The sequence below is a fragment of the Pongo abelii genome, chromosome 1 (assembly GCF_028885655.2).
Source record: "Pongo abelii isolate AG06213 chromosome 1, NHGRI_mPonAbe1-v2.0_pri, whole genome shotgun sequence".
In the NCBI taxonomy this organism is placed as follows: Eukaryota; Metazoa; Chordata; class Mammalia; order Primates; family Hominidae; genus Pongo; species Pongo abelii.
In genome coordinates this window covers 193866138-193893770 of record NC_071985.2, presented here as the reverse complement: position 1 = coordinate 193893770, position 27633 = coordinate 193866138, and the positions used below count along the sequence as shown (strand labels likewise).

Sequence of the window (27633 nt, the reverse complement as noted above, 5' to 3'; positions counted from 1 at the left end):
AGAATTTGTGCTGTGTTGAGGGCATGGCTGGCCACTGCAGCCCCACAGGTGTCTTTCTTAGTGGGCACATGATCTCAATTAACTGGGAGGACTGTTTTTTTTTTTTTTTTTTTTGGTCTGTTTTGTTTTGTCTTTTTTTTTTTTGGAGACAGTCTTGCACTCTCACCCAGGCTGGAGTGCAGTGGTGCCATCTTGGCTCACTGCAAGCTCTGCCTCCCGGGTTCACGCCATTCTCCTGCCTCAGCCTCCCCAGTAGCTGGGACTACAGGCGCCCGCCACCACGCCCCGCTAATTTTTTGTATTTTTAGTAGAGACGGGGTTTCACTGTGTTAGCCAGGATGGTTGCGATCTCCTGACCTCGTGATCTGCCCGCCTCGGCCTCCCAAAGGGCTGGGATTACAGGCATGAGCCAACGCCCCCGGCCTTTTTTTCTTTTTTCTTTGTGGAACACATCTGTAACCTTAGAAGGTGAAAAATTAATTAACCTCTGTTACTGGTGATGGAACTTTGTTCCTTAGAGTGTCCTTGATGAGGGTACTTATGTAACTTAACCTCAGGAAGATTTAGAACTGAGGCTAGCATGCTAAACCAAAAATTTAAACCTTAGCATTGGCCGGGCATGGTGGTTCACGCCTGTAATCCCAGCACTTTGGGAGGCCGAGGCAGGCGGATCACTTGTGGTCAGGAGTTCGAGACCAGCCTGACAAACATGGTGAAGCCACGTCTCTACTAAAAATACAAACATTACCTGGGCGTGGTGCTGCATGCCTGTAATCCCAGCTATTGAGGAGGCTGAGGCAGAAGAATCGCTTGAACCCAGGAGGTGGAGGTTGCACTGAGATGAGATTGCATCACTGCACTCCAGCCTGGGCTACAGAGCAAGACCCTGTTCTCAAAAAAAACAAAAACAAAAAACCTTAGCATTAACATTTCTGTTCAAAGAAATAATCTAGATACATTTAGTGTTTTTGTTTTGTTTTCTGTTTTTGTTTTTGAGACAGGGTTTCACTCTGTCTCCCAGGCTGGAATGCAGTAGCTGGATCTCAGCTCACTGAAACCTCTGCCTCCCCAGCTCAAGTGATCCTCCCACCTCAGCCTCCTGAGTAGCTGGGATCACAGGCATGCGCAACCATGTCTGGCTAATTTTTAAATTTTTTGTGGAGATGAGGTCTCACTATATTGCCCAGGCTGTTCTCAAATTCCTGGGCTCAGGCGATCAGCCTCAGCCTCCCAAAGTCCTGGGATTACAAGGGTGAGCCACAGTGCCCGGCCCTAGTTTTATATATAAAGAGATTTTTGAGAGAACTTAAGATTCATCCTATTTATAACTTGGATTTACTTGATGTATAAGAATGATTTAAATCTTCAGGAAGGTTTTGTTTATACAGATAACTGACTGCTCTGTGCGGGAGCTGTGGGAGCTGCGTGAGGGGAGAAGAAAAGACACACACACAATACCTTTAAGGGTAAACAAGCTTTATCCCACGTAAATGGCAATGCAGATATAATAAGCAAATGATATAATAAGGAAATTAATATAATAAGCAAATTGATATAAGTAAATAATATAATAAGCAAATTGCAATAGGAAGGGGAGAAGGGAAAAGAGATATACATATATTTACACTCACCAGACTATGGAGGATTCACCACCAGACTGGGAAGCAACAGCCTGGGCTCCAGAGTCAGCCACTCATCCATGCACAGATGAGGAGAGGTCTCATGAAGCTTCAGCGCAGCCTGGGACCCTAGCTCTTTTTGTAATGAGTTGTTTGGCATGAGGTCCGGTCACGAGGGCCCTTCGTGATCGGTCTCAAGGAACACAAAAAGGTCAACTTGTTTTTGCCATTGTCTGTTGTTTTTCAATAACTAACATATAGGAACAGATTGAAATAGAGATTTCTCCGAAATAGCACTGGATGAACGCCTCAAGGGGCTCACACAACCTGTTCAGGGACTTGGTGACCATTGTTTGTGTCCATGTTCAATTGAGTTCAAATTTAATATTTAACTTTTCTTCCACACTGAGATACTGAAAAAGAAAATCAAACCTATTCATTTATGTTTGAAGATATAAAGTTGTAAAAAGCCCCTTAGAAACATTTGCTAAAATCTAGATTTTCAAACAAGGTTTGTAAGCTGAATTTTATTTATACTTTTTAAATATTTTATTATTATTAAATTTTAATTTTTTGTAGACATGGGGTCTTGATATGTTGCCCAGGCTGGTCTCCAACTCGTAGCCTCAAGTAATCCTCCTGCCTCGGCTGCCTAAATTGCTGGGATTACAGGTGTGAGCCACCACGCCTGGCCAATAGGTTGAATCTTAAGGTTAAGAAAGAACTAGTAGTGTTTTGAACTAAGTAACTTTAATAAATAGAAACTAATTGTTGACTCCAGAAATAAACTTCCAAATAGTCTTTTCTGTGACTGAAAACCATCCTCAGGACTCAACCCAAATATGCATCAAAAGGTGAATGGATAAACAAATTGGGATCCATCTGTACAATGGAATACTACAAAGCAACAAAAAGAAAGAGCAACTCATTCACAGAACTTGATGAATTTCTAAAGCATTACGCTAAGTGAAGGAAGCCAGACTCAAAAGTTTCCTTGCTGTCTGATTCCATTTATACATAGACAAAACCATGGTGGGCCAGGCATGGTGGCTCACGCCTGTGATCCCAGCACTTTAGGAGGCCAAGGTGGGCGGATCACAAGGTCAGGAGTTCGAGACCAGCCTGGCCAACATGGTGAAACCCTGTCTCTACTAAAAATACAAAAATTAGCTGGGCATGGTGGTGTGTGCCTGTAATCCCAGCTACTGGGGAGGCTGAGGCAGGGGAATGGCTTGAACCCAGGAGGTGGAGGTTGTAGTGAGCCAAGATTGTGCCACTGCACTCTAGTCTGGGTGATAGAGTAAGACTCCATCTCAAAGCAAAAACAAAAACAAAAAAAACAACCATGGTGGCAGAAACACAGAAACCAGATCAATGCTTGAGACTGGAGGAGGTGATTGGCTGCAAAGGGTTCAGAGGGAGTTTCTGGGTGATAGAAATGCTCTGTATCACAATTATGAGGTGATTGCCTGAGTGTTTACACTGGCATGACTCACCAAATTTTACATTTAACATTGGTGAATTTTGTTGTACATAAATTACACCTCAATAACACAGATTTTAAAAAATAATACTATCCTTGAGATTACCAGAACCCTGCATATTCAACATGAGGCATGAAACAGCACCATTTTTCTGGAGAATAATGTGGGAAAGGGGAGGGGGCTGTGAGGAGAGAGGCCAAGTAATCACGGAGTCACCATGGAAACCAGGAGAGCCAGCCAGGTGCGGAAGTAGAGTAGGTTCCCCCACTCAAAGTCACCGTGACTGAATGACTCTTTTCTTTTTTTTTTTTGAGACAGAGTCTCCCTCTGTCCCCCAGGCTGGAGTGCAGTGGCGCAATCTTGGCTCACTGCAAGCTTCACTGCCTGGGTTCATACCATTCTCTTGCCTCAGCCTCCCGAGTAGCTGGGACTACAAGTGCCCGCCACCACGCCCGGCTAATTTTTTGTATTTTTAGTAGAGACAGGGTTTCACCATGTTAGCCAGGATAGTCTCGATCTCCTGACCTCGTTATCCACCCTCCTCGGCCTCCCTCAGTGCTGGGATTACAAGCGTGAGCCACTGCGCCAGCCCGAATGAGTCTTTTCTAGCAGGTGTAGAGCAAGAGTCAGGTTCTGCCTGGTGTATTAGTTATCGATTGCTATGTAACAATGACTGTAAACTTAGTGCTTTCAACAATGCCCACTGATTATCTTATAGCTTCTGTGGCTTAGGAGTATGGCTTGGCTTGCTTAGCTGGGTCCTTGGCTCAGTATTGCACAAGGCTACACGAAGGGTGTTGGCCAGGCTCACCTGGAGGATCCTCCAGGAGAAAAGCCACTTACTCAGGTTGAGTAACTTACTCAGGTTGTTGGTAGAATTCATATCCTTGTGCCATATGACTGGGCTCTGGCTTGGGCACCTGGTCTTTTTCTGGCTGCCAGCTGCAGGCTGCCCCTGAAGCCCTTGAGGCCACCCATAGTTCCTGCCACGGGGGCTTCTCCAACATGGCTGATTACTGCCTCCACCCAGCAGGGGCGTCTCTGCCTCCAGCTGGCTAAGTCAATTTTTTTTTCTTTTTTTTGACGGAGTCCCACTCTGTTGCCAGGCTGGAGTGCAGTGGCACGATCTCGGCTCACTGTAACCTGTGCCTCCCAGGTTCAAGCGATTCTCCTGCCTCAGCCTCCTAAGTAGCTGGGACTACAGGTGCACATCACCATGCCCAGCTAATTTTTGTATTTTTAGTAGAGACGGGGTTTCACCATGTTGGCCAGGATGGTCTTGATTTCCTGACGTGGTGATCCACCTGCCTCGGTCTCCCAAAGTGTTGGGATCACAGGCGTGAGCCAACTGCGCCCGGCCCTAAGTCGGTCTTATACAAGGTAAGGCAGTCATGGGAGCAGTATCCCCTTATCTGTGCCACGTGATGCAGCTTGCTCACGGGAGTGACATCCCTCACGTTTGCCATATTCTGTTGGTTAGAAGCAAGTCATGGGTTCTGTCCAGATGCAAGGGGACCACACAAGGCATGGACATCATGGGACAGGGGCAAGGAGCCACTCTGAAGTCTGTGCCACACCTGGTGACAGCAATGGAGGGAGAGATGGTTAAAGGAGAGAGGCTGCTTGCAAGGGGCGATGACAGAGATGAGGGTCAATGGGCCACTAGCTAGGGAGGGAGGGACGTGAAGCCAGGAATGGCTGGTAAGCGGGTGGTAGAGTCAGTGGTTTGAAGACCTCCTTGAAGGGGGAGAATTTCTGCGACAAGGATCCTGAGCAGAGGAAGAGGAAGGAAGGGAAGTGGTGGCTGGAGAATGGGATGTTTGAAATCAGGATTCCTGAAAGGAGTGGCTTTGAGTGATGGTGGGTTCTGTGAGGGATGATTGAGGGGGTGGGAAGGAGGTCACTGGGACTGAGGGGTCTAATGGCCTGCCTGCCTTCACCCTGTCCCATCTCAGTCGGCTCTTCCCACTGGGTCCCCAGGCCCCTCCTCACAGGGAATGCAGATTATGAATCTCCTCTTCTCTGGACCTTCCAATGCCCTCTTGCCTGCCTCGGAGAAAATCTAAACCCTTCCCGTGACCCGCTCCCCTTCCCGCTGGTGGACTGTCTCCTGCCACTCTCTCCTGCTGTCTACACTGCAATTCCACTCTAGGGTGGCCCTTGCTGCTCCCGGCCTGGCCTCCCTCCCCTCAGAGTCTCATGGCCCCCTCCCTCCCTGAAGTTTCTGTCCACGCTGCTACCTTTGGCCTTCTCTGTCCATCTTATAGAAAAATATCACCTCTCTCATCACTCTCTGTCCCCTTATCTCCCTTTACCATCAAACATGGTACATATATATTTGCCTAGTTGTTTCTCATCTGTCTCCCCCAACAGGAATGTCAGCTCCATGCATCTGGGGTTCCGTTTTCTTCACTGCTATATCCAGCACCTACAAGAGAACCTGGCACAGACTCGGTGCCCCGTGAATATTACTGGATGGAGGCAGGCAGAGCTGGTCTCTGTGTCCTGAAGGGTTGGTGAGTTGATACTTATGAGTCAGAGGCCAAAGCCTTGTGATATAAGCCAGGAGCTGTTGTGAAGCCTGGATACCCTCTCTCAATTGTTTGGAAGGAGTGGATACAGAAGATACAGCATTTCACAGGCTGTAGAACTTGACAGCTAAGAGCTCTGACCCATAAATCTGTGTCTCCTTGAACAAGTTAGCTAATCTTTTTGAGCCTCTGTTTCCTTATCTGTAAATTGGAGACAATAATCAACTGAAACCTAAATCATGGAGTCATGCAGATAAGCCCAGACTCTGCATGCAAAGCCCTTGGTACAGTGCCTGCCTATGGTGAGTGCTTGGTAATTGCTGGGTAACATATATTATTTCTCTATGGCTGTTTGCGATTGGATTTTCCACTATGATCCAAATAAGCTTTGCTTTTTTTTTTTTTTGAGATGGAATTTCGCTCTTGTTGCCCAGGCTGGAGAGCAATGGTGCAATCTTGGCTCACTGCAACCTCCGTCTCCCATGTTCAAGCGATTCTTTTGCCTCAGCCTCCCAAGTAGCTGGGATTACAGGCTCCTGCCACCATGCTCGGCTAATTTTTGTACTTTTTAGTAGAGATGGGGTTTCACCATGTTGGCCAGGCTGTTCTCAAGCTCCTGACCTTAGGTGATCCACCTGCCTCAGCCTCCCAAAGTGCTGGGAATGCAGGCGTGAGCCACTGTGCCTGGCCAAACTTTGCCATTTTAAAAGAGACGAGGGCTCACTATGTTGCCCAGGCTGGTCTTGAACTTCTGAGCTCAAGTGATCCTCCCACCTTGGCCTCCCAAAGTGCTAGGATTATAGGTGTGAGCCACCATGCCCAGCTCATTTACTGTTTTTCTGATCTAGGGCAGATCATTTTACTTGAAATAAGATTCAGTTTCCTCATCTGCATAATGGAGACAATAATTCCTGCCCTGGCTCCCTCAGTTAAACTGTTGTCAGGTGTGCATGAACTAACATGTGAAAGCACTTTGAAATGTTATGTTGCTGTATGATATGAGGTATTCGTATTTTTTCTTCTGGTTGACTGGGTCCTTTTAGGGTTGCTGGAGTTTTAGGCAATGGATGGTTCATTAGTTTTCTTTTCTTTTTTCTTTTGTGTGTGTGTGTGTGTGTGTGTGACGGAGTTTCGCTCTTGTTGCCCAGGATGGAGTGCAGTGGTGTGATCTTGGCTCACTGCAACCTCTGCCTTCAAGAGATTCTCCTGCTTCAGCCTCCCGAGTAGCTGGGATCACAGGTGCCCACCACCACACCTGGCTAATTTTTTGTATTTTTAGTAGATATAGGGTTTTACCATGTTGGCCAGGCTAGTCTCGAACTCCTGACCTCAAGCGATCCACCCACCTCGGCCTCCCAAAGTGCTGGGATTACAGGTGTGAGCCACTGCGCCTGGTCGGTCCATTAATTTTCAAAGGCTCTAATGGAATATATGGGGTGCCCAGAATATGGGGGGTGACTATACTGGACTTCTTGGAGCAGAGCAGTGGAACCCACATTTTGCTGAAAACCCTGAGCAAAAGCGTAGGCTTGAAATGGCCCTTGGGCTGAGGGCAGCGTAGATCAGTTAGCCAGCTTTCTGAGCTTCAGGGGCTGAACAACAGCCTTGCTCCTTTTGATTCCCACATGAAGCAAAAAGAAAGAGTCCAGAGATCCTGGTGTCTATCTTTGGATATCCAACACCTGCCCTGTTTTCACCTGCCACTACCAAGTAATTAACGAGCGCCTCTCAGCAGCCCAATCCATGAGAGATTCAACTTTCACAAATCACCCCACAGCCCTCTGAGGTCACGGCCTTGCACCAGAGCTACAGGGCTCATTGTGTCTTGGGCAATGGGGAGGAGAAATCAGTGACAGTCATCAGGACAGGGAAGGTGTGTGCATCGGCCAGTACCTCTTGCCTAGGCCAGAGCCAGGATGGTGACAGGAGCTCCTCAGGATGCCACATGGTACTTAATCCCTCCAGGTCATGCTGATCATCAGGCAGCTTGTGGCCCTTGGCCATCCTAAAACAACAAACCTTCTTGTCTTACACTAGGTTTTCGGAGGGAGTTCTCTGGGGAGGCAAGCCCAGTACAGACACTGCTCCACTGGGAGACATCCAACCCACCCTTGTGGGATCAGAGTGGCAGGTGGTGCCTCTATACCTGGTTCCTCAAGCTCAAAGTAAACTGACCTCCAGGTCAATGCGTGCGTGTGTGTGTGTGCGTGTGCACACACACACACACCAGTGAGTAGCTTCTAATGTCCTTAATTCCCTCATTCCTCTCACTCTTCGAGCCATGAGGTAAAGGTGAGGGGAGAGAGACTATCTGCCAATATCCATTCACGTGTATTTCAAAGAACTGGCTCAAATGCATTTCCAGCCTCCTTTGCAGTTTGATGCAGCCAACTAAGTTCTCACAAGTGAAACATGGCTGGAGAGAGATGTGCTCCTTCTGGGTCTTTAGGACTGTGGTCAAGGCTGAGTGTGGTGGCTCACACCTGTAATCCCCTCACTTTGGGAGGCCAAGGTGGGAGCATCACTTGAGCCTAGGAGTTCAAGACCAGCCTGGGCAACATAGGGAGGCCCTGTCTCTACAAAAGCTAAAAAAGTAGCCAGGTGTGGTGGTGCACACCTGTGGTCCCAGCTACTTGGGAGGCTGGGTACTGCTTGGGCCTGGCAGGTCGAGGCAATAGTGAACCAAGATCCAGTGAACCAAGATCCAGCCACTGCACTCCAGCATGGGCAACAAAGCAAGATTCTGTCTCAAAAATAAGTAAATAAAAAATAAAAAAGATGGTGGTCATGTCTCTACCAGGCTCTCTTCCCCTTCCTGCTGGCTTGAACTTGTGGACACCTAGCTTCAGCCTTGTAGGCACAACAGTGCCCTAGTGGGTGGTGAGGGATCAAGACAGAAGGAATCCGGGTCTCAGGATGTCTGTGTTGAATGGAGCTTCCTGCTGATCTGGAATGTTCACCAGGCAGTTACATGGGAGACAAATAAACTTCCATCTTCTTTCATCCACAGAATGATTGCTAGGCCTCTTTGTTATAGAGGCTGAGCCTTACCCTTACTAAGCACAGGGGAGAAGAGCATGGCAGAACCAAAGGCTTCCCAGGCTAACACGGCAGTCCAGCCACCAGGCCTGCATGGCTGCCACGGAACATCGCTGGGATTGCATCCCAAGGGGAAGCCTGGGAAGGAAGCAGTGTCCTGTATTGGCTAAGACTGAATCAGACAGGCCTAGGTCTTAATTTTGGCTGGAATATTTATTAGTGTTGTGAACTTTGGGCACTTTCACTAACAAATTGAGTCTCAAAGTTTCCTCTTCTGTAAAATGGGGATGATAGAGGTAGTTACTCACAGAGCTATGTGAGAATTTTATGAGACAGTGTAGATCAAAGGCTCACAAACGTTTACTGTTATTAATGGGATCAGCTAATAGACCTGATTTTTCCTACTGCCTCTCTCCAGGAAGGAGGGAAAGGAGGCTAATGTCTTGAGTTTTCCACAAAGTCATAAATATTCAGTGTAAATAAATTACAAGTTCCTAAGGCCTTTAGCACACCTAATATTTCTTAGTCACCTACTATGGGCCAGGCACTATGAGAGGGACCAGGGGACAGAGAGGCCCTTGTGGAAATTAATTTCTGCATTGCTCCTCAGAAAGCATTAGCTTTCTTTATATATAAAGCATTAGCTTTATGTGTTTCTCCAGGCCTACAGGTTCGAGTCCAGTCACCTACTGAATGCCAATCTACCTCAGCTTGGAAAGAAATCCCAACCCTTCTTCCCGCCTCCTGATGAGGTGCCTGGGCCCCACCCCACGCAAGTTAAATCATAATCTCTGGGGCCCGGTACTGATATTTTTATTTATTTATTTTTATTATATTTATTTATTATTATTTTTGGGACAGAGTCTCGCTCTGTCGCCCAGGCTGGAGTGCAGTGGTGCGATCTCGGCTCATTGCAACCTCTGCCTCCTGGGTTCAAGCGATTCTTCTGCCTTGGCCTCCTGCGTAGCTGGGACTACAGGTGTGCACCACCATGCCCAGCTACTTTTTGTATTTTTAGTAGAGACGGGGTTTCACCATATTGGCCAGGCTGGTCTCAAACTCCTGACCTCGTGATCCACCCGCCTCGGCCTCCCAAAGTGTTGGGATTACAGGCGTTAGCCACCGTGCCCGGCCACGGATATTTTTAAATAGCACCTAAGTGTTTCCCATGAATAGGTGGAGCTGAGTCTGAACACTGCTCCTCCCCAGTCACCCCACATCACTCCAAGTGCCAAGTTTTTTTTTCTTTCTTTTTTTTTTTTTTCTCCTGAGATGGAATCTCACCTGTTGCCCAGGCTGGAGGGCAGTGGTGCAATCTCGTCTCACTGCAACCTCTGCCTCCCGGGTTCAAGCAATTCTCCTGCCTCAGCCTCCCAAGTAGCTGGGATTACAGGCATGCACTACCATGCCCAGCTAATTTTGTATTTTTAGTACAGATAGGGTTTCACTATGTTGGCCAGGTTGGTCTCGAACTCCTGACCTCAGGTGATCCACCCGCCTCGGCCTCCCAAAGTGCTGGGATTACAGGTGTGAGCCACTGTGCCCGGCCAAGTTTCTTAAACAAGGTCCCACCTTAGCATTCACTTGGCAAAATCTTCCAGGGCTCTCACCGCCTATAGGCGGAAGCCCAGACTCTGCCTGATGCTCCTGGCCTTTCAGTTTGGATCCAGCCTCCTCTCATTGATGACACTAATGGCTAAGATTGGTGGAGTGGTTCATATGACCCAGGCACTCTATTGAGAGCTTTATGTGTTACCTCATTCAATTACCACCTAACCTTAGGAGATGACGTCTTAGCTCAGTTTCCTCATCTGTAAAATGGGACATTCCAAGAAAAGCATTGGGTACAGTGTCCGGTAGACAGTTATCACTCAACCAATAGCAGCCATTACTGCATCTTCCCTGCTTTATTGATGAGAAAGTTGAGGATAAGGGAGGTTCAGTAACTTGCCCAAGACTACATACAACTCACTAATAAAGAAGTCTGGCTTCAGTGCCCAGGCTAGCCCACCTCTCACCCTGTCACTGAGGGCCCATGCTCAACTCAGAGCCAACATCTACAGCTCTCCTTGATGAGGTCTCCAGGTCTTTGCACATAGAATGGTTCCCTTCCTTCTCCTCCTGGAAAGCTTCCTCCCAGAGCCCCCTACCCGCCTGACACCCCGGGCAGGGCCACATACCCCAACTCTGCTCCCTTCAGCCTTCCTAACAAACCTCCCTACTCTCATCTCACCAAACTATCTTCTTGATGGAGGGTGTGCCCCCCACTCAAAGCAACTGTGTCCTTCCCAGCTCTGGCTCCACTGTGCCTGGCTGGCACAGAGCAGACCTTTGTGTTTGTTGGATTTGTTGTGAGCCGAATCCATCAGAGAGCCAAGCCAAGGGTGGAGAGCAATGCCTGCTGGCAGGACAGCCTGCCTGCTCCCAGCTGTCAGTGTGCACTCGGAGTGGACACTCGCACTTGCCTTTGGCCAGGGCCTCCTGGCCACTTGCCAGAACTTCCAGTCCCTTGGCCCTGGCTCTCACTCTGCTCTGCAGCCTCCTCGCAAAGTTGGCCAGCAGGGGGCTCATCCCTAGAAGGGCCCAGACCATCCACAGCATGAGTCCAGAAGATTTCTCACCTTCTCAGTTCACTTCTTCAACAAGTATTTCTTGAACGCCAACTATGGACCAGGCCCTGTGCTCAATGCTGGGTACAGAGTGGAGAGTGAACCAGGCATGGCACCTGGCCTCATGAGCTTACACTCGAGTGGGAGGGACAGTCAATCAACAAGTAAATTACAAAAATGGATATGCAGTGGCAAATTCCCCATGAAGGGAAAGAACAGAGGCCTTGTGATAGAGGAACTCCACAAGTACAGTAGTCGAGGAAGGCCTCTTGGAGGAGGCAACTTTGAAGCTAAGGCCTGAGGGTCTGAAGAACTCAGCCACGCACAGGGTAGGGGAAGAGCATTCTTGGCAAAGGGAACAGCATATGCAAAGTGCTGGAGGTGGGAACGAGGCTGGAATGTCGAGGAAATGAAGGAAGGCCAGGTGGCAGAAGCTCAGGGAGCAAGTCTGGGACTGGCAAGAAATGAGGCTGGAAGTGAGGCTGGGACCAAAAGAAGACCTTTAGAATAATAGGGTAACAGAGTGAGGTTTTCAAACTAGAGATGATACAATATGACCTGCAGCTTTCAATTTCTCTCTGGTGCTACTGAGAACTGATTGACAAAGCAAGAGGGAAGACCTTTCTGAGGCCAGGGCAGTGATCTCGGGGAGGTGATGTGGCCTGGCCAGGTTGGCTGTGGGTGCAGACAGAAGTGGATGGAATCCAGAGATAGTTTAGAAGTAGAATCTACTGGAAGTTTCCAAAAGCACTAAAAAAAAATCTTTATTGGATGTCCGCAACAACCTCTGCAATGGGGTAGGAGTTGGAGACCCCAGGAAGGCTTGGGGATAGAAACAGAAGATGCAAGTCCTTGACCACGGAATCAGATCACATAGTCACCTTTCCTTCCACAATATTCCAGGGACAATGAAAGCAAGTTCAACCAAGATGCTGAAAGAGCTGGGTCATTCCCACCTCATTTCAGTGGCATCACAGATTCTTTGGAGTTGCATACTTGCAACGTGGAAATGTGTTTCCCACAGCCCCACTAGGGATTCTCAGGCTGGGAAGTTGCCAAATTGCAAGACTACATCACTGACTTGGTATCCCAGGAGCAGCAGGAGAGGAGGAGGAGTTGTCCTTGTTCCTGTCCTGAGTGGGCCCCTTCATGATAAAGGGGAAACTGGCCTTTGCCTTCTGTTACCTCCTCTGTCCCTGTCCCCACTCCTGGGATCATGTGTGAGTTCTGTCTTCCTTCTACCACAGTCTCCCCTCTGCCTCCCTCAGGAGCACTCCCTGCGAATGACCCACTCTCTAAAATGATCCCCCCTCTCCTTGCTACTGCACATCTCAGATGGGTCCAGGAGGACAGCAGTCTGATGGTATTAGCTCACACTAAAAATGAAAGAGGTTCTTTCCTCTTTATCTCTCCTTGAGGAGTTTGTCTTTTCAAAAGAGCTTTCTGGGTCACTCAATGATCTCCTCCTTCTTATCCACTTCTTTGAAAGGGCTCTTTTCCCCAAGGTCTCTGCAAACTCACTTTTCAGTCCATGGAGTCTCCACAATGCAGCCTCTGGGGAGGGTGGTTCCATCAAAGGGAGGAGGTGGGAGAATCTTCCCAGGGGTGACAACTGAAGTATCTAACCAGTGTGGAATGAGCATCAGTGAACTGCTGGCTCTGGGACTCCACAGCCTTGGATCGGCTGGGCAGTAACCAGATCATAGGAGTCCTGGGGGAAGTGCCAGGCGGTGGGGGGGCACTTGGAGTCACTTGGGGGAGTAGATATTTACCAATGAGTACAGAAGGGTTTCTGCGTTTTATCAACTGGTGTGGCAACACTGGTCCCACTGGGTGTCAGTCCAGGCTCCGCTGTCCTGCTGGGAACAATCGCTGGACCATTTGTTTCCTCTGTTAGAAAAAGTGGCCTAGGGTGGAGCCGGGGAATGAAATGGCTTCTGAGCAGAGCCAGCTCTGTGGAGTCCTGGTGAACAGAATCTCAGGCCCTCGACCCACTGCATGACCTTGAAGGGCTGAGGTGCCTCGAATCATCCTTTCTCTTGTCCCTCCTCGCAGTTATTTTTGTCCAGCCTGACAGCCCTTGGCTGTTCCAGCAGTCTGGGTTCTGTGAGCCGGATGCAAACCAGGCAGCACAGACGTCTGGTACTGAATCCCAAGAGGTTCCTCTCTGCGCACCATCACATGGGGCCATGGCCCCTCTGCACTGTGCACCCAATTGGGAGGGACCACACGCCTGGAGGATGGCGACTGTAAGATGTGGGGGCTGGGCTCTCCATTGCTCAACCCTGGCTCCTGTCTGGGAGAGCTGTCCAGGGCCTGGTGTGAGGACACCCTGTCACAGAGTTTTGCTGCTGCCTAGAAACCTCCCAGCTGGGTTTATCAGGCCAGCTGTGTGCAGGGACCTGTTAGTCAGTGAGAGGGTGGGTGTCTGCTGCTGGGAGGAGGGTGGGAGCAGGCTCTGCTGGGCCCCCAGTCTCCAGGTCTTGGCTGTGGTGGAGAAAGGGTCTGTCCTGTGGTTCAGTGTGATGGTGTGGCCCAAGAACAGGTGGGAAGGGGCAGACAAGGTTCCCAGGAGACCTCTTTGTAGCCCCTGCTCAGTTACTATCTCCAGGAAGCGAGGCAGACACTATGTTCCAGCCTCTTGGCGTGGGAAGGCTGCAGCCAGTCAGTCATTGCTCCCGACTGGGGTCTGACCGCTCCAAGGAACAGCCTGCCTTGGGTCCTGGTGCCCTGCAGGTTAAAGCTTTTTCTCAGACCTAAGGTTCATGCCTGCTGCTGGTGTGCAGAGGGCAGGAGAGGGGTCTGGGCGCATCTCTGAGGGTCTCTCCCAGGACTCATCTGTGCAGGTAAGAAATGGAACCAAGCCTCTGAGACCAGAACAGCTCCAGGAGAGCTGGGTGGATAAGCTGGGATAACAGTGAGGAGGAGAGATGGGCTGAAGCAGGAGGGGGCCTCCGATGGCTGGAGAACATGCCTTCACATATGAGCCAGTCCAGGGAGCAAAGCAGAAAAGGCAGTGCCCTTTTTTGGGCTCCTGGTAAAAGAACCTTCCTTATTCCTTGGGGCAGGGTGGTGAAGGGGCAGCTCAGAAAGCCCCGATTTCAGTGATTTCAGAGACCCAGGAGTGGTAGAGCATGGCTCCCGCTGGCCTCCCAGCTGGCCCTGGGGAGGATGAGTTGGGGGCGGGAACAGCCACGTAAGCAGCGGACCCTGTAGGACCAGGGGGTGTTGGGGAGGAAGACTGCAGGAGGGGAGCGATGTGGCTGCTCCTGGCAGCCCTGCTGCTGGGGGCTACAGGCACAGGGGTCGCTGGCCTCTCTAGGGGGCGGGCCCTCCTGGTGGAAGATGCCCCTCGACTGGGCAGCACATTCCTCCGGGCTGGCAGGATGATGCCTGTGGCTCTGCAAAGGGGAGCGGTTCGGAGGGCTGGGATGGGGTAAGCAGGAGAGGAGACGCCGGGGAGGACAGGGCTGGGCACTCTTCCCAGGACGGCGAGCTGGTTGCTCAGGGCTGGCAGCCCCGGACAGCTATGGAAGAAAGACCAGGGCCAGGCAGGGAAGGCCAAGGGGCCAGTGGGTGTGGGTGAAGGCTCCATCTCGGCTGCGTAGCTGTTGAGGTGGGAGAGAAGGCGAATCCGGACGGGGTCTGCATGGCTGCTGGGCCCTTCAAGGACCCCCAGGTACCTGATGACCTCGGTGAGGCACTCCCGAAAACCAATGCTCCGGAAGTCAACTGCCAGGGCTCGGGCATCAAAGAATCCTGCAAAGGGAGGTGTGATGAAGGTCATGCCAAGTGTGGAGAGAAGCATGGAGCCTGGGTCTGACTGTCTGAGTTCTGGACCTGCCTCCTCCACTCACTCCCTGGGCAGCCATGGCCATGTCACCCTGCCTCTCTGAGCCCGTCTCCCCATCTGCAAAGTGAGTACAAAAATCCCTTCCTGGGGTGGAGGATGATGTGTTATAATGATCAAATGAATTCATTAAACTATGAAGCATTATAAAATGTAAAATATTGCTTTCATCACAATTCATGATTAACACAAAGAAAAAACTTTGTGGCCAAGATAACTTCATTGAAGTAGATACTTGACAGATATGAAAGGTTGTGCACTTGGAGGTGTAGAACAACCCTGCCTGCTGAGAGGGGCAGATGCCCAGGAAGGGAGGTGGCAGCAGCAGCCATCAGAGTGAGGATGCCCGTTGGAGAAGGCAGCGTAGTGTAGCAGTGAAGTGTGAGGTCGTCGGAGGCCAGGAGAGCTGGGTTCAAATCCTGGCTCTGCTACTTAACTAGCTGCCTGATTGTGGACAAGTCTCTTTATCTCTCTGTGCCTCAATTTCCTTAGCTGTAAAATGGGGATATAGCAGTGCCTACTGTATAGAGTTGTGAGGGTGAAATTAAAATAGTGCACAGAAAATGCTGAATAAATGAAAAGTTAGCTATCACTTCTATTACTGGCTTGGCCTTGTTGGCATCTGAGTTTGTCCCTTGGCTCAAAAGGCAATCTGGAAAGCAAGACCCCACTGTGATCCTCAGCTGCTGTTATCGGACAGGGACCCTCTCTTTGATGGATAACCAGGTGAACGGAATTCCTGTACAAGTATTCACATCCTCACTGCCTCTCCATACCTGTTCCTCTCTTGACAACCTTCTGGGCAAAGGCAGACACAACAACCCCAGCCAGCACTGGTCTCATGACGATGGCAGCAAATACCTAGTCCTTGGTTCATGGCCCCTACAGAGGAACAGCTCAGCTGGAGACTATGTTTGGAGTCAGGTCAACTTGTGGGTGAGAACCAACTCTGCTATACACTTAGCCATGTAAGTTCAAGCAAATCCCTTCACCTTTCTGCGTTTGCTGTTCTTTTTTTTTTTATTTTATTTTTTTTGAGATGAAGTCTCGCTCTGTCCCCCAGGCTGGAGTGCAGTGGCACGATCTTGGCTCACTGAAACCTCCGCCTCCCAGGTTCAAGAGATTCTCCTGCCTTAGCCTCCAAAGTAGCTGGGATTATAGGCGACCGCCATCACAGCGCTAGTTTTTGTATTTTCAGTAGAGACAGGGTTTCACCATGTTGGCCAGGTTGGTCTCAAACTCCTGACCTCAGGTGATCCGCCCACCTCGGCCTCCCAAAGTGTTGGGATTACAGGTGTGAGCCACCGTGCCTGGCCTTTGCTGTTCTTTTCTTTTTCTTTTTTTTTTGAGACGGAGTCTCGCTCTGTCGCCCAGGCTGGAGTGCAGTGGTGCGATCTCGACTCACTGAAAGCTCCGCCTTCTGGGTTCACGCCATTCTCCTGCCTCAGCCTCCCGAGTAGCTGGGACTACAGGTGCCCACCACCATCCTTTTTGTATTTTTAGTAGAGATGGGGTTTCACCATGTTAGCCAGGATGGTCTCGATCTCCTCACCTCGTGATCCGCCCGTTTCGGCCTCCTAAAGTGCTGGGATTACAGGCGTGAGCCACCACGCCCGGCCTGCTGTTTTTTTTCTAACTAACATTTGCTGAATTCTTACTAAGCATTTCATCAAGTTATCTAATTTAATCCTTATAAAACCCTCTAATTATTCCCATTTTAGAGATGAGGAAACTGAGGGAGAGGTTAAATCATTTGTCTAAGGTCATAAAGCTAGTAACCAGTAGAGCCCGATTCAAATCTAAAGCCTATACCGTGAACCACAGTTCTGTCTTCCCATTAGTTCACAGTCAGAAAATGATGGTAACACTAACCCCCATCTTGCAGGTTCTTGTGAGAATCAAATGAAATAACACAAGTGAAAGCATTTTAAAACTGTCAAATGATGTCCACATATTAGTCACTACTTTTCTTTTCACTGGATAACCATAAATGTAATTTGAATCTCCCTCATTGGTTCATTAGAGATGGAAGTCTCCACTCTTAGCAATGCATTTCTTTGGCAGAAGTTCCCAAATGGACCACCTGCACCAGAATAATTGGGTGGCTTGTTAAACTTGCAAACTCCTAAACTTCAATCCAGACCTACTGCCTCAGAATCTCCGGGGGATGACTCCTGATTCTGCCTGCCCCAAGGTGACAATGACATACACTGAGGCTTCAGAAGCACCAGAACAGGCCACTTAAAATGCTACTGTCCTCTTCTGTAGTAGTAAGTTAGGTCTCTGGAACTTAGGTCTTTGTGGCCAAGGCCTGTGGAGCTTTCAAGGTTTCCCAATTTTGAAATCACCAAACACACAGAGAAACTTTGAGTAGACAGAATTTCTATTTGTCTGGAAGTGTCTTTAAAGCCACTGTTCCCTTACTTTACTGTAACTGATGAGCTTAAAATAACAAAATGAGTTAATTTGTGTCCTGCTACAATCCTGAGACCTGTGGTGAGCATCATATGTCACCCCAGTGCTGCCAAGGACCCCACAATAGCCCAGAAGGCTAGACCAGTGGGTAGGATACCAGGCTCCTCCCCGGGGTCAGGGGGGTCAGATTGGGATCCCAGTGAGAATTAGCTCATTCAGGCAAATCCTTAATGAGGTCCTGGGTTGGAGAAGGGTGGGACCCATAGGAACAGTCTGTTACAGAAGAAAGCGCCCGCCAGGTCTAAGACTGGAGGGAGCTGAATTGAGGAAAAGGTCGCGACAAATGGAGACACTGAAAGTGGAGAGGGAGATGCTGAAAGGAGAGAGAGAAGCTTTGCAAATGTTCCCTCCATTGACTGAGCTCTTCAGAGTGGGCAGCGTGTGGACTTTGCTCACCAGCGTATCCCCAGGGCCCAGCCTCAAAATATTTGTTGTATGAATGATGCCTGAAAGAGAAGAGCATGAGTACCTGTCCCGCCAGTGGCATGGAGCATTTTCAAATGATCCACCGTCATCTGCAAGACCTCGGCTTTCTCCAGCTTGGAAGAGCCCTGCGGGTACAGAAGACAGAAGGGTGGAGCCTGCAGCTGACCACATCGCTGTGCGGTGTCATCAGCACTCACTGTCTCGATTTTCTCACCTTCCTCCCACCCCACTGCTGCCTGCAAATGGGCTTCTGCTTTGGCCGAGTTCTCCAAATCTAGAACATTCTTTTCAGTTCTCCTCTCAGACCACCTGTCCACTGTACAGCTGCCGATCATCTTTCCTGAAACCACTCCTCCCTTGACTTGCACGACACCACTGTTTCTGGGCTCTCCTTTCACCATGCCTCTTTCTCTGCCGTCTCTTAACACAGTACTGTCCCTTCTGTGTCACTTCGCATTCTGCTGCTCCCTGCAGAGGGGCTTGTCACCTCCATGGCTTTAGCCACAATCCTCAGAGTGCCTCTTAAACAAGCTCTTCAGGGAATTCAACTTCAGACTCAATGTGCCCAAGATCTTATCCCCAGACCACTTGCTCTTCCTCTTTTCTCTCTTGGGAAATGCTTCCTAAGCCTCCCAGGTGAAGCTTGAAGATCAGACGCTCCATGGGAGTCCCTTGAGGGCAGATACTAGGTCTAGTTCATGGCTGGTCCTGTGGTGGTTTTAGTGAACATCTGTGGGATGACTGACTTGTTCTCATCAGCATAAGGGAAGGCAGAGAACCCGTGACCTATGCCTTGGTGCATAGGGTGAGAATCTCTGAGGCTGAGTCCACTGTCTGATTCCCCACTGTAGTTCCCCCACCCTAATATGCTCGATGGCAGAGTGCTCACTCCCTGAGCAGCCTGTTCCACTTTCAAGTCACTCTGGAAATGTCTGTAGTGCAGAGGGATGGGCGCTTGAGAATCACACAGTCCTGTGTCCTGCTATTTACCATCTGCGTGATCTGGTATAAGTTACTTCACCTCTCTGTGCTTCAGTTTCCTTACCTGTGCCATGGGCATAATAATCCCTACCCTTTGGGATCATCTTGAGGAGTCAGTTCAATGGGATGATAGACATAAAGCCACCTGAGACACCTAAGTATAAATTTCAATTCCTTTTACCCTCGCCAGTGACAGATATTGGTAAATGATCACAGCATCTCAGGCAGCTGCTACCAATCAACAAGAGATGCCACGAGAAACGAACCTTATCTGCCACCCACACAGTATTTCCTCTAGCACAGTCAGCAATGTCACATACCTGTTTCTCAAAGGCAGTGGGGACCAAGCGTCGCAATTCAGAGAGGCTACTGTTGATGCGGTCTCGACGCCGTTTCTCTATGATCTAAACAATCATGACAAGAAGTTACTCACAGGTGCATCATCACAGTTTCCAAAGTGCCTTGATGGTCATCAACTCATATCTACCCACACAGTATTTTTGTGAGGGAGATCAATCTAGTCTTACTTTATGGTGGAGAAAACCAAGGCCCAGAGAAGGACAGTGATTTGCTTAAGGTCACACAGCAAGAAAGCGCAGAGCTGGGAGTACAACTCAGATCTCTTGTCTTGGTCTACAGGGGTGATATTCAAGATGTTTAACCACTGGTACAGCAGGGCACAGCCAATCACAATGAGGACACCAGCCATGGTGCTGGAGCAGGCCCTGGAGGCCCCTGCTGGGCCAGGAGGGTGACCCCGTCATCTGTGAGGTCATGAGATGGTTTGGGGAGTCCCACGTGTTGCTCTCTCTAGCTGCAGGGCCCTTCCACCCACACACTCTCATTCTTCCCTCCAATACTGGTAGCAGAACACCAGGAGCAGGACAGATATGACCCCATTTTACAGATAAGGAAAATGAGGGCTGGAAGGAAGTGGTTTGCCTAAGGGCTTACAGTGAGTGAGTGTCAGGCTGCTCTCTGCCAGACCCCAGGTGTCTGGACTCCCAGTGCGGAAGCACAGCTGCATCCTGGGAGGAAAGTGGGACTGAACATGATGGACAGATGACAGCAGCAAGTGGGGACCCTTCTTTTGTCCCCTCCCCCACCCCGGCACACTGAGGGGGATGAAAGTTCTGGACTCAGAGAGGAGACAGAAGATAGGAACAACAATCATAATGGCCTATTGTGTGTCTGCTATTGTTCAGAGCATTATATTAATGCACTTAATCTGCAAAGCAGCCCTTTGAGGTGGGCCCTGTCATTATTCCAGTTACACAAAGGAGCAAATCAGGCTCAGAGAGGTTAACAGGCTTGCCTGGAATCACCCTGATAGCTAGTGACAGAGCCGGGATTTGAACCCAAGCAGTTAGCTTCATGGTGAAGTTTCTGCCCAGGGTTCTCCCGGCCAGACTGCAGGGGATTCATGGCCACCCTTTGTTGGGCAACTCAGAGGCTGAGACGGACACTCACCCCTCTGCGTTTCTTCCTGGCTTGCATCTGCGAAGGGCTGGGGGTGGACAGCGGCCTGGCCATCTGGCTGGAAAGGAAAAGAAAAGCTGATTTTTCAGGGCTGGGGGACCGTCTCCCCGGCCTGGGCCGACCTCGGGCCAGGAGGAGCCACAGGCTGGGCCTGGAAGGAGGAGCTTGCTCTCCCCTTCTTCCTGGGGGCTCATTTCAACCCGGGTCAAGTCCTCTCATGCACTCTGGGCCCACTTTGGGCTCTTGGTCCGGACCTGCTCGGCCTCGCCCTTCGCCCCTTCGCCCCTCGCCCCTCGCCCCTCACGGCGGCCGTCGGGGAACCGCGCACCGCGGCGCGGTAGCTCCGGCTCCTGCAACCCGATCCCCGGGGGCGGGGCGGGCGAGGGCACTGGCCGGCGGCGGCGGGGCTGGGCCGGGCGGGTTGGGTTTCAGAGAGAGCCGCTGGGAACGAGCGTGGAAAGAGCAGATGCCACTGCTTCCCACGGGCCGGGCGGGCCGGCCGCCCGCCCTCCGCCCCGCCTGCAGCTGCCGCCTCCTCCCACGCGGTGCGGCCGGGGGCGAAGGGGAGGCGGCATCTGGGTCCCAGGCCCCTCTCGGATGCTCTGGGACACTGGCTTGGCCTCCCAGAAGGCCCCGTCCCTCCGACCTCGGCCTCTCCTCCCACTCCGGGCCTTCCCTCTGCAGCCACGGTTGAATGATGGATGTTTGCTCACACCCCAGGAGCTTCCATTACAGAGAAGAGGCTCAGCTCTGGGGGGCTTTTCCTGCCCAGACTGACCAAAATAATCTCCAGCCCAACTGCTAACCCTTCTGAAGGTTTTCTGCTTCAGAAGCTCTCTTAGAATGGTGAGAATTCGCTGGGTCCACTGAGGCATCATTAATTTGGCCAACACTTCTAAGGCCCTATTCAGGCCTGGGTGGGTGCTGGTGCACTCAGCCAGACCCCAGCCCTTCCTCAACTCAGCTCCAGTGGGCAGACACTACACCAACAAACAACAAACAAGGTAACTCCCCTGCCGTTTTGGAAGACACAACGCCACACATCTGAACAGGAATCTGCAAGCTGGCCTTCACCCACACCTGCTCCTGCTGCCCCTGGGTTTCCCCATCTCAGTGAAGGTACCCCAGTTCTGCAAGGTGGAAAGCTGATACTGTCTTTGATTCCTCCTCCTCCTCACCCCCATCTCATCAAAACCTGCCCACGCTATGTCTAAAATACATCTCACGTCTGTCCTCTACCTCTCTGCCACTTCTCTCAATGCTACGCCTCTATCATCTTTCATCTGGATGACTGCAAGAGCTTCTTGTTGGGTCCTTTTACACCCTCTTTTACTCTCTACAAGCCTATCTCCACACTGCAGGCAGAGTGATCATTGAAATCTGATCATATCACTCACTTAAAACTCCTCAGTGGCTCCCCAATTTTTTTGTTTGTTTGTTTTGGGGTTTTTTTTAGATGTAGTCTTGCTTTGTTGCCCAGGCTGGAGTGCACTGGCATGATCTCGGCTCACTGCAACCTCTGCCACCCGGTTCAAGTGATTCTCCTGCCTCAGCCTCCGAAATAGCTGGGATTACAGACACCCACCACCACGTCCAGCTAATTTTTGTATTTTTAGTAGAGACGGGGTTTCACCATGTTAGCCAGGATGGTCTCGAACTCCTGACCTCAGGTGATCTGCCCGCCTCGGCCTCCCGAAGTGCTGGGATTACAGGCATGAGCCACCATGCCTGGCCCCAGTGTTTTTTAAGATCAAGGCCACCATCTTTCAGGTGGTCCAACTGGCCCCTGTTAACCCCTCTAGACTCAACCGTCTTCTTCTGTATGCTCCAGCCTGTGAATGCACCAACTCCTTCATTCAGTTGCATGTACTGTCCCCTAGCCTAGGTCCACCATCTCTGGTCCACCCATCACCCCAAGCCCCAGTCCCTTTGCCCTGTAACTTCTACAACCCATCAGATCTCAACTCAGATGGCACCTCCCTGGGGAGCCTTTTCTAACATTCCTCCTCCCACTAGTGTCCCCTGCTCAATACTCTCCTAGCACCCTGCTTTCACAGCATTTATGCCAGTTCATTGTTTTATATTTATATGGTTACTTGATTGATGTCTATCTCTCCAACAAATCCATAAGCTCCATGAGGCCATGAGCCATGTCTGTTACATTCACTATTGCAGCTTCAGTACTCAACAAGGGCTTGGAATACAGCAGAACTCATGGTAGAGCTTTCTTCTCTCACCCATGTCTTTGGCATCACTGGGGAACAGAGACGTAAGCACCATAAAATCTACGGCCTAGGACTTTGTGGAATGGGGGCATATATGACGTAACACAAGGGTCCCAGCCCATGTGACTACCCTTTTGGCATTTGAATTTGGATCATTTTCATCAACTGCTCAGAGAAGGTTGCAGAAGAGACCAGATAACATTTGTCAAATCCTACTGCTATGTCTCTGGCTTTGTCCAGACACATCCGGAAAAGGATATCTCCCACCCAAACATCTGGATAAGACGACCTGGTAAGAGGTCTGTAATAGCTCCTGGGAGGGAGGACCCAGCAAGCTAGGTCCAGGGCTCGGATGGCCAGATCCTGAGATCTATGGGGCAGCTTGTTTACAAAGCCTCACTGGTTCACTGGGGACAAACCCCAAGAGCCAAGACACACTAAGAAACACGGCCTTTGTTCCCCCCAGCTTGATAAAGCGTCTCTCCGAGTATTGGGTTAGCCTTGCGCACGTCACTGCCTCTCAGCCTGATCCCTCCGCTGGGACCATCTGTTGGAGGCTGACACATCCATTTCAGGGCAAAGCAGTGCTGCCATCCCTTTTTCCAATCTCCTGGTCAGCTTGTCCCTGTCGTATTATTTCCCCCCTTCTCCTCTTCCCATATCTCAGAGGCAAACCTCACAGTTTCTTGGCAACATTATGTGTCTTTCCCTCCTTTGAGCCTTACAAAAGCCCATCTTACAGATGAGGATGCTGAGCTTCAGAGAGCTAAAGCAGCTTGCCCAGCCTACCCAGCTGCTAAGGAGCAAAGCCAGCAGGGAATCCGCATCTTCTGGGTCCACTTCAGCATTGTTTCCCTTCTAATTCCTACTTCCTGTCTGTCTGAATAGCCCTCCAGTTCCCTTATTTTTAAAGTTCCCAAGAGCCCAGCCAAAGCTCCCTTCCAGCCCTCGATCTGGCCCTGACAGTGGGATGAGGTGTGGGATTCTCTTGTCTGAGAATCTGAAAATGACACAGATTTTCATGGACCCAGAGAAGATATGTTGACCATCAAGATCTGCTCCATAGGCCTCTAGTGGCTCCTAGCCAGAATTCTGGGGCGGTCTCTTATAGGGCGGAAGCTTTCCAGGCGGTCCTGACCACCCTCAGTGCTGACTTCCCCTGGGAACTCCCCCGTGGAACCCTTGCAGATGACCCTAATCATTTTGTGTCAGCCAAAGGCAGAATCACAATGTCCCAAATGAAGGAATCTCAGAGAGAACTGAGTCCATTTGTAAAATGAGGAAACTCAGAGGGGAAGGGATCTTCCCCAGGCCACACAGCAAATTAGAGGAAAATCCGGAACTACAGCCAGGTCTAGTGTAGTGGCATTTTTTTTTTCTTTTTCTTTCTCTTTTTTTTTTTTTTTGAGACGGAGTCTTACTCTGTCACCCAGGCTGGAGTGCAGTGGCACAATCTCAGCTCACTGCAACCTCCGCCTCCCAGGTTCAAGTGATTCTCCTGTCTCAGCCTTCCAAGTAACTGGGACTACAGGCACGTGCTACCATGCCTGGCTAATTTTTTGTATTTTTAGTAGAGACGGGGTTTCACCGTATTAGCCAGGATGGTCTTGATCTCTTGATATCGTGATCTGCCCGCCTCGGCCTCCCAAAGTGCTGGGATTACAGGCGTGAGCCACCGCACCCGGCCTCTAGTGGCTTTTAATCTGGGGCTTTTGCTAGTGCACCCCATATATACAACATCCCGTCATGTAGATCTCGGAGCCAGTACTTTTTGTTCTATACTGCACTTCCACATCCATTTGTCTAATTTATTGCACAATAGCCCTGTAAGTGAAGTATTTTTTGGGCCATTTCACATTTAGGAAAAATAATCATTTTACAGGTGGAGTGACAGAGACACTGGAGTTAAGAATCACTCCAGTAAGTCCAGTCTTCACACTTCCGGTCTTTTCATTAGACCATGCTGTCTCATAAATATGTTGCCCCCCAACTGAATGGTGACCGCTTTGACAGCAACATTTATTGGAAGTTACTTTGTGCCAAAGCAGGGGGCTATGTAACTTTATGTATGTTATTCGTCAAACCTTATCCTGTGAGGCAGGAATGCTAATGTATTCCCATTTTGAATGGGAGAAAACTGAGGTTCAGAAAGGGGTAAAAGTCATTGGCCAAAGTTAATGGTGGTAAGATTCAAACTCAGGTCTATCTGACTCCAAGGCCACCACCTTATATTGTGCAGGAACAGGACCCTGATTCAGTGTCTGACATGTGGCAGGTGCTCATTAGATGTTTGCAGAGGGAGAGGAGAGGCTGTACTCTCAGTTTGGACTCATCCTGTGTCAGGGGGCCAGGTTGAGATGAGAGCTCTGTGGGTGAGTTTCACAGATGCGGCAGACTGACACCAGGCAGATGCCACAGTGACGGTGGAACACACCCTGCTCTTTACTCTCATGTTTCTGAGTGTGGGGGATTTGCGCCCTGCCCCTGACCCCGAGAGGCTGGCTGCCTCTGTCCTGCGGCCCTTGTCAGTGTTTATCTGCTTTCTTTGTACATGAAGCTCTTCTTCCCTGAGAGTTCCCTGAGGGCAGAGGCTGAGCAGGATACATCTGGGCCCCCTATGCCCAGCCCGGGGTCTGGGCCACAGCAGGCATCGTTCAGTGCTCCCTGAATTGAAGCATTGATGTCTGCTGGGGGGAGGGCCCTTTGGTGAGTGCCACAAAGGGGCGTCTATAAGTCAGCCTCTGCCAGATGTCCAACTGCTTTCTCTCCTCAGAGGGGTCTGCTCCTCTAAGAACGGTATCTAAAAATGGGCTCTGTATATATAGGAAATGCTGTATGTATAGGAAAAAACTGCCCACTGATCCTTTATGCCTCATGTGAGCAGTTGCCCAGATGCTACCCTCTTCAAGAAGCCCTCCTTGCCATCTTTGATTGAGAGTGACCTCTCCTTGCTTAAGTGCCCTCACAGCCCACAGTCTGTCTCCTTTCCATCCTGTCCATGGTGTTTTTATGACCTGGCAGGTCACTGACTGGGCTGCAAACTTGTGGAGGACAGAAGCCAGCTCTGATCAGCCTAGTTCTCTGGCATCAATTTTGTGCCTCTGATCTATGAAGACCCAATGCCATTGAATCTGAGACCCCGCTCCACCACCACCACATGGTGCTGTGCCCTTTCCTGGCCTTTAACAGGCACAGGCTAAGATAACTGCTTTCTAAATAGCAGTTGCTGCTAAACAATTAAGAAAGGCTAATATGTTGCATAGCGAATTGTATTATACACCCTAAAAACAAATGTACAGGATGCAAGAGGAATATCTGTTATGGCATTTTCCTGGGATTTGTGACTGAGGCAGGATCCTTGGATCTCAGAAAACTGGAGGGCACTAAAATTACAAAATGTCCTCAAAAACATCCCTAAGAATTAACTGGGCCCGGCATGCTGGCTTATGTCTGTAATCCCAACACTTTGGGAGGCCAAGGCAGGAGGATCACTTAAGCCCAGGAGATCAAGGTTGCCATGAGCTATGATCATGCCACTGCACTCCAGCATGGGCAATAGAGTGAGACCGTGTCAGAGAGAAAAAGAAAAGAAAGAAAGGGAAAGAAAAACTGAATTGCCCTCCAGTTCTGTTCTAGAGAGTCAAGTCTAGATGAGCCAAGAGAGATGAAGTATCCCTTTCTTTTCCACTGTTGTCTTTGTTTTACTGATGGGGAAACAGACTCAGGACAGACTCTGTCAGGGAAACCAATGCCCCAAGACCACGTAGTGAGTTGGTGGCAGATTTGGGGCCGGGACCCAGGTCTGCAGACTCCCTGTCAGCCCTGCAGCTCTTTCAGGGTGCTGGGAATCACATGGTGTCTGCCTAAGCATGTGCTGTGCTAAGCCCTTGACATACTTTGCCTCATTTGGTTTTCCCAATACTTCTATGAAGTAGGTTCTATTATTCATGCTCATTTAACAGATAAGGAAACTGAAGCTTAGACAGTTCACAGAACTGCGAGGTAGCGGAACTATACAAGTGCAGTTTGTTCGACAGGTTTGAAGCAGGTCAGACTATCTACCAGGAGCTGAAAGACCCTGGCAGCATGGGGGCACGATAGGAGGAACACTGGAATTGGAGTCTAGGCCCTTGCAAGTAGCTTATTATTTTCTTCAATACTAAGTCCCTAAATCCAAACTCCAATTTGCTCAAAGGAGGACAAATTTTCTTTTTCCTGAAATAATTTGTGGACTACATGAAAACTGCATCCAAACTAGGATAAAATTGGGAAAGAATGGGGTTACTCTGCATCGTCAGCAGATTCCGGACAGGGGCTGGAGTACCATCAGTCTATGAGAGTTTTCTAAGATCTCCAGGGAAAACTCCTTGCCAATGGCCTCCCCTAGGCCACTTCAACAGATAGATGATAACCCACTAGCCACCAGATCCCCCGAGCTGAACTCTACCTCCATGCCAGCATCCCCAGCCCTGCACGACCGAGAGCGCGCAGGATCCAGGCACTCGTGCGTGTAACGGCACGGCCCGCACACACCCCGCACGCCGACACCTGTGGCCCCCGCGCTCACTTGCCTCTGCCCAGGCGGTGCTGGAGGGCTGGCCCACCTGCTTGGCGAGCCCGTCGGGCCGAACCCCCTCCCCCGCTCGCCCTCCGCCTGCTCAGTCCCCGCATCCCGGCCCTTACCTCAGCTCGCCCTCTTGGCCCACGTCGATGGGTCCGTCGGACTCGCCGTCGGAGCCGCTCGGCTCCTTGGGTCGCTTCATGGCGAACGCAGGCTGTCTGGTCTCAGCCCCGCCGCAAGGGCTCCCAGTCGGGAAGTCGGGCCCCGCCCCGGCCCCGCCCCGGCCCCGCCTCGGGGGCGCCGCCGCCGCCGCCCTTTCCCAGGGCCCTTTCCTGCGCCGCAGCTCCGGGCGCC

At 50.4% G+C, this 27633-nt stretch overlaps 1 protein-coding gene across 2 annotated transcripts; it reads right to left on the bottom strand.

Annotated features, from left to right (window-relative positions):
* Window positions 1-9906: 9906 nt before the first annotated feature.
* On the bottom strand, window positions 9907-27513 carry HEYL (hes related family bHLH transcription factor with YRPW motif like). Of its 2 annotated transcripts, none has more exons than XM_002811000.5 (5): window positions 27402-27513; window positions 20485-20551; window positions 19335-19418; window positions 18077-18158; window positions 9907-15041 (listed from the first exon to the last, which is right to left on the bottom strand). In XM_002811000.5, the coding sequence occupies exons 1-5, from the start codon at window positions 27479-27481 to the stop codon at window positions 14368-14370; spliced, it is 987 nt and encodes a 328-aa protein (XP_002811046.1). In that variant the 5' UTR covers window positions 27482-27513; the 3' UTR covers window positions 9907-14367. The 2 variants fall into 2 exon arrangements, with proteins under 2 accessions (XP_002811046.1, XP_009250362.1); XM_009252087.4 differs by lacking the exon at window positions 27402-27513 and adding an exon at window positions 20748-20841.
* Window positions 27514-27633: the final 120 nt, after the last annotated feature.